The 15278-nt window shown below is 31.8% G+C and overlaps 1 protein-coding gene across 1 annotated transcript; it reads left to right on the forward strand.

The window, feature by feature from the left end:
* The first annotated feature begins 9521 nt into the window (after positions 1 to 9521).
* On the forward strand, positions 9522 to 11470 carry LOC132642111 (transcription factor bHLH120-like). Its single transcript, XM_060359382.1, has 3 exons — positions 9522 to 9923; positions 10594 to 10935; positions 11393 to 11470. The coding sequence occupies exons 1-3, from the start codon at positions 9522 to 9524 to the stop codon at positions 11468 to 11470; spliced, it is 822 nt and encodes a 273-aa protein (XP_060215365.1).
* The last annotated feature ends 3808 nt before the right edge of the window (positions 11471 to 15278 follow it).

The raw sequence follows: 15278 nt of genomic DNA on the forward strand, positions 1-15278 counted from the left end.
CTTTGTCGAGCGAAACTTAAACTTATGCCGTTTTTCTGATTATGTTGAGTGTTTGAAAGTTTTTTTGTTGTCTGATATATGCTTGTGGGATGTTATTAATTACAAAAACTAACATACACATACTGACATACACATGCTGAATTTACAAACTAATAACATAAAAAAAATCGTTTTAGAACAAGAGAAGTAGACGTATTAGAGTTAGGCCTCGCTATTTATTTAGTAATTAATTAAATTATGAAGTTTTAAGTTACTGTTACTCATAGAAAATAAAAAAAAATACGTGAATAGATTTTGTTGGAATTAAGAAGAATTTTTCTAATCAATTTCATATCAACGGGGCGTTCAAGCATCGGATATATCGCAATTGAAAATGACGTAGCGTCGACACCTTGAAAGTATCCATTGATGATAATCACGAGCTAAGACGTGTTGAAATGAAAGGCTATCGAATTAAAAACTTGTTAACCAGATGAGCTAGATTTTTTCCTCAGTGACCGGTATTCATTTTGAAACTCGGCCAATTTGGATTTGCATTGTAAAATCTCACTTTGAAAGTTGAATGATTCATATCAAATGTGATTTCATTCTTGAGGCTTGATCTGAAACCTCTTTACAACAACAACAACACTCAGTATAGTTTCACCAGGTGAGGTCTGGGAAGGACAACCTCTTTGAGGAACATAATATAATGCATTTGCAATTGAGTATTGGACGGCAATAAAATGACCAATTAAGCAAAAGATTTCTTTTTTTCTTTTTTGGTTTTGGAGCCACTTCCAATTGCAATGGATACTTCATTGAGATTAATATTAGGTACAACAAAACACTTAAAGAAATATAAACAGCATATCAATGAACTAGTAACTTTCAATTTCTTTTGGTAATTATACATAGCTGAGTCAGATTAACACAACTAGAATCAGAATAAAGATTTAAGTTATAAACATGGACAACGTGAAGAATTTTGCATTATTAGTATGATTGACTTTTTATAGCTCATTAGTTGTCATTCTTACTATGTTAATAGTTACAATAATATTTAATATAGATATTTACTTTAAATTATTTTATAAATAACTTAATTATTTAAATGTTTTTACATTATCAGCGCATAAATAACTCAAAAATTTGCACGAACGGCCCTTCATACGGATTGGTCTTTAAAATTTGTCCTTCATATATGTGGTCTTTAATTTTTGCCGCTGCTGCTTATTTAATGAAAATCCAGATATGCTTCGCTCGACATAAATTATGTAACATTCTTATCTTCAGAAACTGAACTTTTGCCTCGCTCAGCACAAGTTCCGTAGGAATTAAGTTAGCGGCATAAGTTGTGTAGTATTTTTTCAATTATGTTGAGTGTTGAAAGTTTTGCCTTTTCCGGCATAACTTGTGTGGATGTGATGATACATATGCAAAGCTAAACGCTAACTTGCCGAGCGAAATCTAAGCTTATGCTTTTTTTTCCCCAGATTATATTGAATGTTGAAAGTTTTGTCTTGTCCGGTATAACTTGTAAGATGTTATAAACATATGTCGAAGTTAAAAGTAAATTTTGCCTAGCCAAATATAAACTTATGCTGTTTTTCAGATTATGTTGAGTGTTGGAAGTTTTTCCTTGTCCGACATAACTTGTGGGATGTTATATGATATACATGCCAAAGTTAAATATAAATTTACCGAGCAAAATCTAAGTTATTTCGCGTAAGAAATGCTGAAGGACAAAAATTAAAGACCACCCCAAAATAGAGGTATTCGTGTGAATGGCCCTGTTTAGATGCCATAAGTATTCGGGCAATTTACAAGATTGCCCTTCGCTGGAGGTGGTCTTTAATTTTTACCCCTCAAAATGGTGGTCTTTAAATTCTGCCTGTGCCCATGCAAATTCTGCCTTAAGGCCCAAATAGGTAGAATTTGCATGGCAGATTTGAAAAATTCTGCCTCGCGAAAATTCTGCCTTGCGATTTATTTTATTTTTTCTGAGCTGGGGTTCGAACCCACAGCCTCAGGGTGTTAGACGAGGGGCAATACTTAAAGACCACCAATTTGAAGGGCAAAAATTAAAGACCACCCCAAATGAAGGGCAATCCGCGCAAAAAAAAGTAAGTAGGCTCGTATAGATTTGAAGCCCAATTATGACTCCTAATGAGAGAAGGAAAGCCCAATACAAACTAGTAGATTCCATGGGCCTGAACTGACTAATTAAGTTGTTTGCACAGATAGGATAAATTGAGGTCGCTCTTTATATTTTGTCCCTGTTCATTTCACAAAGCTTTGCCAGACGAATAAATTTGATATTATCTTCATTCTGCCTATTTTCTTAAATTATTTATAGGTTTTACCGAATTGTCAAATCTTGCGTGTGTTGTTCAACCATTTTATGTAATTGAATTGCAGCTCCATTCAAAAACATTATGTTTAATGGCTTTCTACCTAATTATTATACATTATCTAATAATATATGCGACCAAAAATGCCTTCTCCTAGTTATTTCTCTTTATTAAAGTAAGCCCACGAGGGGTGCTAAATCTTTCTTGCATCATTGGTTGTTGTAGACCTAATCTCATTAAATATTCTTATAATTTAAAAGTTTCCATTAATGCATCGTTCAATTTCCTCTTTTTCATGAACTTATATATATCACGGAATGTGTATTTTTGTCAAATTCTTTTCTCTCATTCCCATTGCAACAAGATGGACTTTACTGAGGATAGACCAACTAATAAATCTTGCTTGAATTTCATTTATCTACTATTTCTCCGTATAATCTATTATTGATAACTTTATCCCTTTTTTTTAAAAAAAGTAGAAATACTAGTATAATATTCTAGATTCTCGACATGCCTCAAACAGGTGATTATTTTTCTCGTTTATGAAAATTACGTTGAGGAGTGGTATTTATACCCCTTTATTGAAAAATTACATTGTATAGATAGGTAAATTTATTTTATGTGTATATATACGATATATTGAATATTATTGACTTTTTTATGTGTTTAATTCTTTATATTTAGTATCTTTTTTATAAAATCCTGACTCCGCCGCTATACTTGTACATATATAAACCCTAGAAAGGATATTATAAACGGGTGGCGGAACTACAACTGCCGAAGGGTGATCAATTGAACGACCACTCAAAATTTGCTCCTCGTAGGTTCACTAAGGCAGTAAAGTTGACTCGAACATGAGACCTTCAGTGTTATTATATCATCGTATTATAAAAATATACCTACTAAATAATAAATAATTGTATCATCATTTAATTTTCATATTGTGTTATGATTTCGATATAATTTGTTTACCAACTAAATGACCCTTAAGAGTGCATAAATAGCTGTATGAAGTCCCATCAACAAGACACATCTCAGACAATTAAACAAACTAAATGACCCTTAAGAGTGCATAAATAGCTGTATGAAGTCCCATCAACAAGACACATCTCAGACAATTTATAATGCACTTGTACCCAAGTCCAAAGGACCATATAAGATATACCTTCCCATCTATCTGGAATTTTTTTTTCCTGTTAAATCAAATAATATTAGTGGTTTTCAAAAAGAAAGAACATAAAAAAATAAAAACAAGATCATGATTAGAGATCCTTCCAAAAATATAATAGCTTAAAAAGGTTGTGGTCGATATCGCTGAAAAAAGGAAATTTTAATTTGGTTGCGTAAACCTTGGAATCTTTGCTCACATGTACTTTTAGGGACAAAATCAACAAGATCTTTTCTCTGATTAATTATGGTATGTAGCGTCATCAATAAGATTCATTTTTTTTGCACGGATTGCCCTTCTTTTGGGGTGGTCTTTAAATTTTGCCCCTCATATTTGTGTTCTTTAAGTTTTGCCCTTCGCTTGGATACCTGAGGTTTTGGGTTCGAACCTCCGCTCAGTCATAAAATAAAAAAATAATTTCGCAAGGCAGGGTAAGGGGGAGTGTATGCCGGATCCGGTATACAATCCTTAAGGAAAAACTAAAATTATGCCGGAGGAGGCAGACTTTGCCTTGAGACATATATATATATATTTTTTTTTTTTTACTTTTCAAGGCAAACTTTTAATTATGCCTTAAGGAAAAGTTCCGCCTTATGGGGCATACTTTTAGTTATGCCTTAACTAAAAGTGTGCCCATAAAATATAACTAAAAGTTCTGCCTTATGAGGCATACTTTTGGTTATGCCTTAATTAAAACTCTACCCCATAAGGCATAATTCCTTAAGGAAAAGTTTTGCCCCATGAGGCATAACTAAACTATGCCTTGAGGAAAAGTTATGCCCCCTGCGGCATAACTTTAGTTTTTCCTTAAGGATTTTATGCCGGATCCGACATACAATCCTTAAGGAAAAACTAAAGTTATGCCGGAGGGGACAGACTTTGCCTTGATATATATATATATATATATATATATATATATATATATATATATATATATATATATATATATATATATATATATTTTACTTTTCAAGGCAAACTTTTAATTATGCCTTAAAGAAAAGTTCCGCCTTATGGAGCATGCTTTTAGTTATGCCTTAACTAAAAGTGTGCCCCATAAAATATAACTAAAAGTATGCCCCATAAAGCGGAACTTTTCCTTAAAGCATAACTAAAAGTTCTGCCTTATGAGACATACTTTTGGTTATGCCTTAATTAAAAGTCTGCCCCATAAGGCATAGTTCCTTAAGGAAATTTTTTGCCCCATAAGGCATAACTAAACTATGCCTTGAGGAAAAGTTATGCCCCCTCCGGCATAACTTTAGTTTTTTCTTGCCGGACCCGGCATACACTCCCTCCAGCCCTGCCTTGCGAAATTATTTTTTTATTTTATGCCTGAGCGGGGGTTCGAACCCAGAACATCAGGTATCCAAGCTAAGGGAAAAACTTAAAGACCACAAATATGAGGGGTAAAATTTAAAGACCGCAAATATGAGGGGCAAAATTTAAAGACCACCCCAATTGCCTAATAAGATTTGGTTGTTGAATTTTGTTACACCTCGGAATTTTTTTTAGTTCATGCACAGTGAATTGACTAACGAAGGGCATGATGCATACGATGTTTTGACAAGTAAGAAATAATATTTAATGATTCTAAATGAGATTTCAAGGACATTTGAGGTAGGAGACGAAGGTTGTTAAGGAAAACAAGGTATATGTTGTGTGTCGGGCAAGAATTTCGAGTATCGAATTAATGATGGCTTAATGAAAATTTGGAGAAGAATTATAATGTCCCTTATATTGGTAATGAAGTGTCAAGTAAGTTTCAAGAAGGACCCATAAGCCAAATATGGGCATAAGCCATCCAAAAGGGCGAGTTAAGGAAACATTTTCGGATGATCTGATTTGGAGGGGCCAAAACGCCATTATAAGTTTGGAATTTGGACAAACACTAAGAATGAAAGTTGTATATAATTGAAAGAGATTTCCAACCATAGGTCGTGGGCCCTCACAGCGTATCGGGATCAAAAGTTATGGCCATTCTACGACAGACAGTTCGGGGGCAAAATATCACATTCTGGCGCACTTTGCGGCGCAACATGCGGCCCGCAAGCACGACATGCGGCCACGCAGTTTCACCGCAAAGTGTGCCAGTGAAAGTTGGTCAGCTGGCAAGCTTTGCGACATAACATGCGGCTCACAGAGCATGCTTTGCGTCTCGCAAAGCGTGCCGCATGTTGTGTCGGTCCAGAATTTTCTGGACCACTTTAAATAGACCAAGCTCGACCAAAAATCATAATTTTCACCATTTTTGACATAGAAACCTCTATAATACTCTCTAACCTTCATCCACACGAAAATTCAAGGGAAATCCATGATCAATAACACCAAATCCATGAACCCAAGTGTATGAAACCTAGCCAAAGTTCATCTAATCAAGAAAAACCCAAGGAAGGTGAAGTAGGGTTTTGGTACTAGAGGAGTAACTCCACTCAAAGCTTGTTCAACCACTATCTAAGGTAAGTTTTATGACTTTCTCATGATGATTGAAGTATTTATACGTTGTAACACTTGGATTATAAAAGAGTGTAGTAATTGGGTTATAAAATGTGAATAGTGCCATAGTTGGATAATAGTTGGATTGAATTATAAGTGTTGGTGTGTTGTGAGTATAAATATGTTATAAATGACGTTTAGATCAGGAAATAAGTATTATGTATGAGAAAACGTGATGATGAACTAAAACCAATAAATGTTGGGAAATTGGAGAAAAATGGTGGAATGTAGTGAATGTGGATAAATGACGATTGTTGATACGATATTGTGAGTATTGTTGTGAACGTTTGGGAGTTGAAATGAAATGTGGGAAAAGTAGTATAAACAAAGGAAGTGCTGCTCAATTTTCCCTAGGAATAGTAACACGTTATTGTAGTTGATTAGCTAACGTTCAGGTGAATTCTCTTGAAGGTAGAGATGCGAGCATTGAAGGAGAACGAGCAAGCAATAGAATAGCTAAACGACAAAGGTATGCAAGGCTAGTCCCTTCTTTCTAAGACATGAATCCTATGATGTGATATTCCTTCCTTCTTCATGATTTTCCTATGTATCCAAAACTATGAGTCTACGATTATAAAGAGCATCACAAGATAAAGAAAAGAGACACGTTACGAGCATGACGATGTTGAGGATGAATCCAAGTCTAGAAGTCATAAAGCTCATGATATGATATTCCTATGAAGTTAATGATCCTTATATGATTCCTATGATAGTATTTTCCTTACCTTTCCATGACTTTCCTACTTTCCGGAAAACTAAGAGCCTATGTTCATGAATAGCCATATGGGATAAGATAAGAGGTATGTTACGAATGTAGTAATGATGATGATGATGAGTCTAAGTCTAAAGATACTAAGGCCTATAATATCATGGTTCTACAGGCTAATGACCCACCTTACGATCCATTGATATTGGTCATTGACTACACTCACCTTATATGCTAATTCCTTCAAGGTGAGGCATAATGCTTATGAACGCTCCATAATGGACTCGGGGGTTCTCGACCTTATGTCACCCCGACATTGTTATAGATTGACCATGAGCCTTAATGCACATCTTATGACCAATGTTCTGCAAAGTTGCGAGTCTATGTTCATAGAGGATTTCATATGAGATAAAGGTAAGAGATATGCTATATAAACGATAGTGGTAATGTTGAGCTTAAGCCTAGAGATTATGAAGTCTATCCTACGATATTCATACGAAGTCCATGCTACGAATATGATGTGATTTTCATAGATTGTCTTTAAATTTAAATGTATGCATTAATGAAAGGTTACGATACACTTATAAGATGTATGTGATGGCAATGATGATGATAAGATATACTGATCCTTGTTATGATATATGCGATATGGTCGAGCCACTACGTGGCCGAATACGGAAGACATGCATGTGATATTGTCGAGCCACTATGTGGCCGAATACGGATACTGTCGAGCCACTATGTGGCCAAATACGGATATTGTGTGTGTGATACAATCGAGCCACTACGTGGCCGAATACGGATATTGTCGAGCCCTACGTGGCCGAATACGGATAATGTTATATGTGTATGAGCAGATACGGTATTACGATGATGAATTATATGAAATGATGATGTATACACTATGATGATTCATGTACGACGATTATGTATATGTGGTATATGTATGAAATGCATTCATCCTTAAACGTCGCACAGGTTTTGCCTTCACCTCATGACTTATGACTCTCTATCATGTTTATTTCATTTATGCCTTACATACTCAGTACAATATTCGTACTGACGTCCGTTTTCTTTGGACGTTGTGTTCATGCCCACAGGTAGACAGGAAGACGGCGCAGACCTATAGGAGCTATCAGCAGATTTTCAGGAGCACTCCATTATTCCGGAGGTGCTAATCGGGATATATATATATGTATGTATTTTGGGCACGACGGGGTCTTGTCCCGTCCATATGTCTAGTACTCTAGTAGAGGCTCGTAGATACATACGTGTGGGTAATATGGTCTCACGATATTACTGTGGTGTATATGTTATTATTTTGATAGCCGAAGGGTGTATGTATATAAAATCAATTATGTTTTCAAATGAAAAACGATTGTCTAATGATTATGATTTGAATATAATTGATGAAAGAGCATAAATGAGTATGACGAGTAATAGAACGAGCGGTGCTCGGTGGTTAGTCCCGGGTACCCGTCGCGGCCCTAGTCGGGTCGTGACAAATTTGAAATTAGGTCCTCTATTTATTACTTTTTAGTAAATAGTCCTCTTATTTCTTTGCAACTTATGGATCTTTTAGATTACGATTGAAAAAAAACTTTTGAAACAAGTTGACTAAGTTATGAGAAACGTTAGACTACGAAATGACATTTTTTAGACTTTAGAGATCTAGTATAATGTTTTCTCAGTCCCAAAAGTTATATTTGCACAAGTTTTAAATTAAAAACAAAATTTAAATGATAATTTTAAAAAATGGACATCTACCTAAATCAACCCATTAATTATAAGACTTGGTTCACTTGGATAAGTCGAAATAGTGTGAGCTAGTATATATAGACTTATCATATAAGTAATAGTATTAATGCAGTCAATTTACACTTACAAGAATCAATCTTGGATAACTAGAGGTGGATTCAGTATTTAAATTTATTGGGTTCAATCTTAAATTCTTAGTGGAACCATTATATTTTTAAAGTTATGGGTTCATATCAAATATTTATTTACAATTTTAGTAAATTTTTACACATAAATTTAGACACCGCATCAAAAGTTTTGGGGTTAAATTGAACCCCTACCTTGTAGGCTAGATACGCCTCTGTGGATAACCCTAACGCAAAAATTAAAAGAAATATTTTTTTTGCCCGAGGATAGCTAAATTCATAGCATGCATGCATACATACATACATACATAAATACATACCGTCTAATACCCCGAATCCAAAAAAAGAAAAAATGTATCGCTTAAGATAGGTTTCGAATTTCAATAAATACATTTCATTCTCTCTTCCTGTTCATCCTATTCGGGAATCCATCCCTTTTTATAATATATACAATAATTTTTTCCCATTTAACTTGTTTTATATAGACAACAATTTTTAGGTTATTCATAGTATATTTTAAGTTATTGTAGCATGTTAGACTTATTTCCAAGTTAAAACTACTTTAGAAAACCAGTGAATTTTCGACTAGTTATCTTCCAATTGATCCGATACTGCAAAATTAATTTTTTTTTTTGCACCGTCAATGTATAGAGTTAAACTTGTATTTCTTCTTTTGTATTTCTTCTTACCTTTTTAAAAAAGAAGATGCTCCTCCAAAGTGTGAACTAATCAGGATCAGAAAAATGAACAGTATTATATATCCATAATATCATTCATCTTTTCTTAATTAATTTATGCCAAATCATTATATAATACTGTATATTTTATAACACCACACCACTGCACTGAAGATCTCAAACCCTAACCAACATATCTTTTGCTTTACATAAAGAGATTACAACCACAAAAAAGAAAGGAGAGAGGGAGGAAACACTATGGAATCTCTATGGGAAATCTTCAATTTTAGTGAAATCCAAGATTGTGATCATCAAGAACTTCAAATCCCCTCTACTCCATGTCAAATACCCCATCAAGATCTGGTCAAAAGGACGTCTCAAATACCGACAATAGCTCCTGCTGAAGCAATTGTAGCAGATTTTGCACCCATTAATTTTGAACCTTCTAACATCTTGAGTTTAGAAAGAAATTATACTAATAAAAAGAAAAGATCAAGAAGATTACCAAGTGATCCAAATAGAAGTGATGAAGTACAAATGAAGGATCAAAACAAGCTCATCAAAAGGATTGCACATAGAGATATTGAAAGACAAAGGAGGCAAGAAATGGCTAATCTTTATGCTTCTCTTAGATCACATCTTCCACTTCAATATATCAAGGTAAATAGCTAGCTAGCCGTAGCTACTACATCTAATATATTCTATTTTCTCTTTAATTGTCAAGATTTTATAGAAGTTATTACATGTTAGGAGTTTAACTTCTATATATTGAAAGTGTAAAAGAATTTTTTCGTTATCGGCATAAACAGTTTAGGGTTTTGAAGCTTATTATATATACGTATGTATTTACTGGATTCTCAATAGATGTATAGGATTTGGACCAAAGTTATTATGTCGAACCCATACATCTCATGATAGCTTCCCCCAGGCCGCATCGGGGTCATAATGTTTACTAAATTGTTCATAATAAGTGGAATTAGCAACCTAAAATAAGACAGATAACTTGCTACAACTGGTGAAAAGATGATAGTGAAAAATATTTTTATATTATTTGTCAATATATATAAGTTAGATCCTGCCTGTTATTATGGGCCAACTTTACTCGATAATGTAAAAAACCGATACATTATCAATGCACATAACTTCAATTTTTACACAAAATCTAGCTATATATATAGAGAGAGAGAGAGATATAGATATATAGATATATATATATATATATATATATATATATATATATATATATATATATATATATATATATATATATATATATATATATATATATATATATGTTGATCTAACTTCTTGATTTGTTTCATTTAATTAGGGAAAGCGTTCAGTATCAGAACATATGGAACAAGCTTTGAATTACATCCAACACCTCAAGAATAATATCGAAGAATTGGAAACAAGAAGAGATAAGATGAAAATTTTGGACAATTCTTTCAATGAGGATAATGAAAACATAGGCGAAAAATGCAAATTGGCAGAATATGTGAAAGTGAACAAATGTGAAGATGGTGTGGAGATTTTGATAAAAAACAAGTTTGCAAAAGAAGGGCTTCAACTTTCAAGAGTGCTTGAAGAACTCATGAAGAGAAAATTAAATGTTGTTACATGTGTTTCTACTAAAGTAGATGAAACAATTCTCCACAAAATTCAAGTTGAGGTATATATCTATCTATGATGAACACATCTTGTTTTCATGTTTTTGAGAAAAAGATAATATATGTGTTTAGGGAATTTAACTTCTATACACTAACGGGCGACTACGTAAAAGAATTTTAAACTAATCATAAGTCACTTAAAAGATAATTACCAAGTAATTGCCCGTACAAATGAGATTCAGTAACCTAGAAAATAAGGCAATTAGTTACTTGTAACAACATGTTGAAAGATCAGATTAATGTTTGTCTTAGAAGATTTACTTGTAATTACCTTATAATCAAGTGACTTGATTGTCATTAATACTTTTGCTTCGTTAGTACATAGTATGTACATGTTAAGATATAGTATTGATAGTTGTACACAAATTTTATACTATCAGTGTATATATAAGTTAAATCCAGGTCATGTTTAGCTAGGTGTGTATATATATAAACCTTGATCACTATTGATCTTTGCAGGTCACTGGCTTTACATGCATGGATGTATCTTCACTTGAACAAAAGCTAGCTGAGTTATTGATGCTTAACTTGTCTTAAGGAAAGCTTTTGTATCAGTGCAGATTAATTAGTAGGTATTGATCATTTCTACTAAAACTTTAATCCAAGACTAGAGATTTTCTGATAGTGTTAAACTTATATATATATATTGATAGTATAAGATACTTTTATCGATCAGTTTACTTAAGATAATTACAGGCAACTGTTCATATAAGTGAAATTGTTAAAATGAACAATAGGACAGCCAACTGTTCATATAAGTGAAATTGTTAAAAATGAACAATAGGACAGATAACTTATCACAACATGCTAAAATATACTAATAATGTGAACATTCTTTTCACGGTAAGTATATATAAGTTAAATTGTTACAATTCCATGCTTTATTGAGTATTTATCAGATCTTTTCCTATAAAATGAAACTTTTTGGATCAATATTGACAAAAAGCTACGGTTCGTTTTTCCCTGATGAAATTATGTGATTTACAATACATATTACTAGTAATTAGTAGTATCTTGGTTGCGATAGTTTCATTTATAATGAACTAAAGAGAAAATGGACTTTTAGAAAAATGAAGCTAGCAATATAATCTTAAACTTTTAGACCTCAATACAATATGACTATTGCCTATTTTTTTTATTTTTTTTATAAAATATAAGAATATCATCTTTTAGAAAATCGCTTTATTTTCTTATCTTGAAAGTTGTAAAGTCAGCTTTGATCTTTGAAGTCGATCACTTAATGTGTTTTTTTCTCGTCTTTTGCAGTACTTTGAAGTTTGAAGTTTATGTTTTCATGCATGCAATGCAAGATTATATAGCTCCCTATCATTCTATCAAGGTTCAAAAGTATTACCAACGAGGATTGTGGTAGGATGAAAATAATTTATTCATTCTTAATCAGAGGTCTTGAACCATGCGAGTGAAAAAAATCTTGATAAGGAGCGTTTTCTCTTTTGATGGGCCTTATATATACAACACAGATCTGAATTAATCAGGATCCCAAAACAGTTATCAAACACTAGAATGAAAAAAAAAAGTTCAAGCTTATTAGTATTCACGATTTTTAGTATGACTACAATTACTACCCTTTTGTTACAATACCTGTGAATATAGTGTGTGTATATACATATACATCTGTGTTTAAGACATCATTAATTGAGTAAGAAAAGTGTACTTTAATTGACATTTTAAAATTTTAGATTAGATGACTGTCACACACTTCAACACAGTATCAAAGTAATCTTGCATCTGCAGATCTGCTAGAGGACGAAGATCGTTTATATTTGCCCATGCATTCTTTTAATTTGATACAGGAAAAAACAAAAAACAAGAAAAGTTATAGTTTTGGTGAAAATATAAGTATATTAAAAAAAGAATCAAGAAAAAGTAACATATAATTATTCACGTTAAAATGTGAATATTTCGACCTCTGTAAGCAAATTCAAGTTTACAATGCAGTACTTTTTTATTGGTCCAACAGTAACAATCTTAACTTATCTCCTCCAAGATGCTATAATCTGACAACGTCGTATGACTCAAACAAACGTTAAACTAGTTGTTGAGTCCAACTTAAAGCTCCACTACTAATTAAGAACACATTTGCTTAACAAAGTACCTCTTTTTATGTGAATATATTGGGGATTTAGACTTTATTTTTCCCACAACTCTCTCTTATTTATACAGCTATACCTTTTTTTTTTTTATGCATCATAATGTAGAAATACTCCTATTTGTAGTATATAATTTTCTACCACAGAATAAATAAGAAAGCAGCGAAATAATAAGGCTGTGAAAACATTGAATCATATGTTGTATAATTAAATGGCTATGGGGTAATGGGGGGATGGATACACATATACAATGAGAATCAAAATCAAGAAAATCATCCATAGAATCAGAATTAAGTCTTCCTAAATCTTATTAGTCATTTAATTATAGATTTTCCAAGATTTAGTTGTTAGAGGAAAGAAAAGAGCTCATAGTACTCATGACTACTCAATTATTGTTCTAAAAAAAAAATGGATAAAAAGATTAGGGACAAATATAAGATAATGCAGACCCACCATTGAATAAATTGACTCTCTAAGTTGGAACAAAATGTCTGAAAAGGGTATCAAATTCCAGGTATTTGATCTCATCCTGTTATGAACTAAATGTCCAGATATATGTGACACATTTAAGAAAATAATTAATACACATGCAATGTTATATTCTAGAATAACATTTGTATTTTTTAAATAAATTTTCTGATATGCTGTGGAAAGCGCATATAATATATTATACTTGCAACTTGTAAGGTACCCTTTTGTAACTCATCTACCTATATGCCTAAGTTATTCCCCCATTTTTAATTCATTATTTTAATATATTTTTTTTCTACTTGAGCAAATAATTTTAGAAAAGTTTCTGACAGGAAAAAAGGAAACTTTATCAAATAATTTCTATTAATCCTGTTGACTAAGAAAACGAGGCATGAATTGCGGTTAGCTTGTTATTATTTATAAACTAGACGGCCTATTAGATTATACTGCATTTATGTGTATGTAGTTGTCATTGAATAGTGATTATATATATATATATATATATATAGAGAGAGAGAGAGAGAGAGTATATATTATGTTCAAAACACGATTAATATAACATTGTAGTTTGTGCTCCGTATCTAAAATTTTATTATATTGATGTTTGCTACGAATACAAAATCGGCAAATTTATTAATATTTTTTAAAAGAAAACTATTTTCCTCTCTTTGAGATAAAACAATAACAATATGTAAGCATCAGTTGATACTTTTAATTTTAAATCGATTAATTTAAAGGTGTAAAATACTTATTATTTTTTATCAAATTTTGATTTGGATAATTCTAATTCAAATTATTAAATTAATTTTACATGTTTAAAACGAAACAAAGTAGAAATTGATTTTCTATTTAAACGAAAAAATACTACTTTTTAATTTTTGGTAAATATTCTCGGTTTAGCTCATTTTATTTGTCATGTTGTCTTTTGCATGATTTTTTAAGAAAACGTCGATTAGAATTATAATTTGACTAATTTACCTTATTCATTATTTGATCTCCATTTGATATATTTTTTTACGACATTAATCTCTTTTCACATTTATTAGAGTAAGAATAAAAATAAAAAATTAATTAAATTCTATCTTATTTTAAAATATAAATATTTTAAGTATATTTATTTTAGTGAACATAACAAATAAATGACATGGCGGAATAGCAAATACAACAGTTTAATAGCTAGATTAGATCTCAGGCATATATAAAAAAAAAAAAAAAAAACTGTATGGTTTGACTACTTAACTTTTTGAAGAAAAGCAATTTCATTTGCTCCCACTAATGGATTGATACGCACGTGGCAATGAATCCATCGTTATTGACTTAATGAGATACTTTGGAAATTACATGAATATTGTTTGATTTTTTAATATGGAGTGCACTTTTTTTTTGACATTATTAATTTGCACTATTTTTATGCACGCACACACACATATATATATATATATATATATATATATATATATATATATATATATATATATATATATATATATATATATATATATATATATATATATATATATATATATATATATACACACATACTATGTTCAAAACACGATTAATATAACATTGTAGTTTGTACTCCGTATCTAAAACTTTAGTATATTAGTGTTTACTACGAATACAAAGTCTGCACTTTTTTTTGACATTATTTTTTTTTTAATATGGGGTTCATTTTATTTTATTCGGAAAAGGGCCAAAAATACCCTCCATTCACCTTTCAGCCCCAAATACCCTTATCATCCACCTATTGGGTCTAAAAT

This window comes from Lycium barbarum, chromosome 5, assembly GCF_019175385.1.
Source record: "Lycium barbarum isolate Lr01 chromosome 5, ASM1917538v2, whole genome shotgun sequence".
Classification (NCBI taxonomy): Eukaryota; Viridiplantae; Streptophyta; class Magnoliopsida; order Solanales; family Solanaceae; genus Lycium; species Lycium barbarum.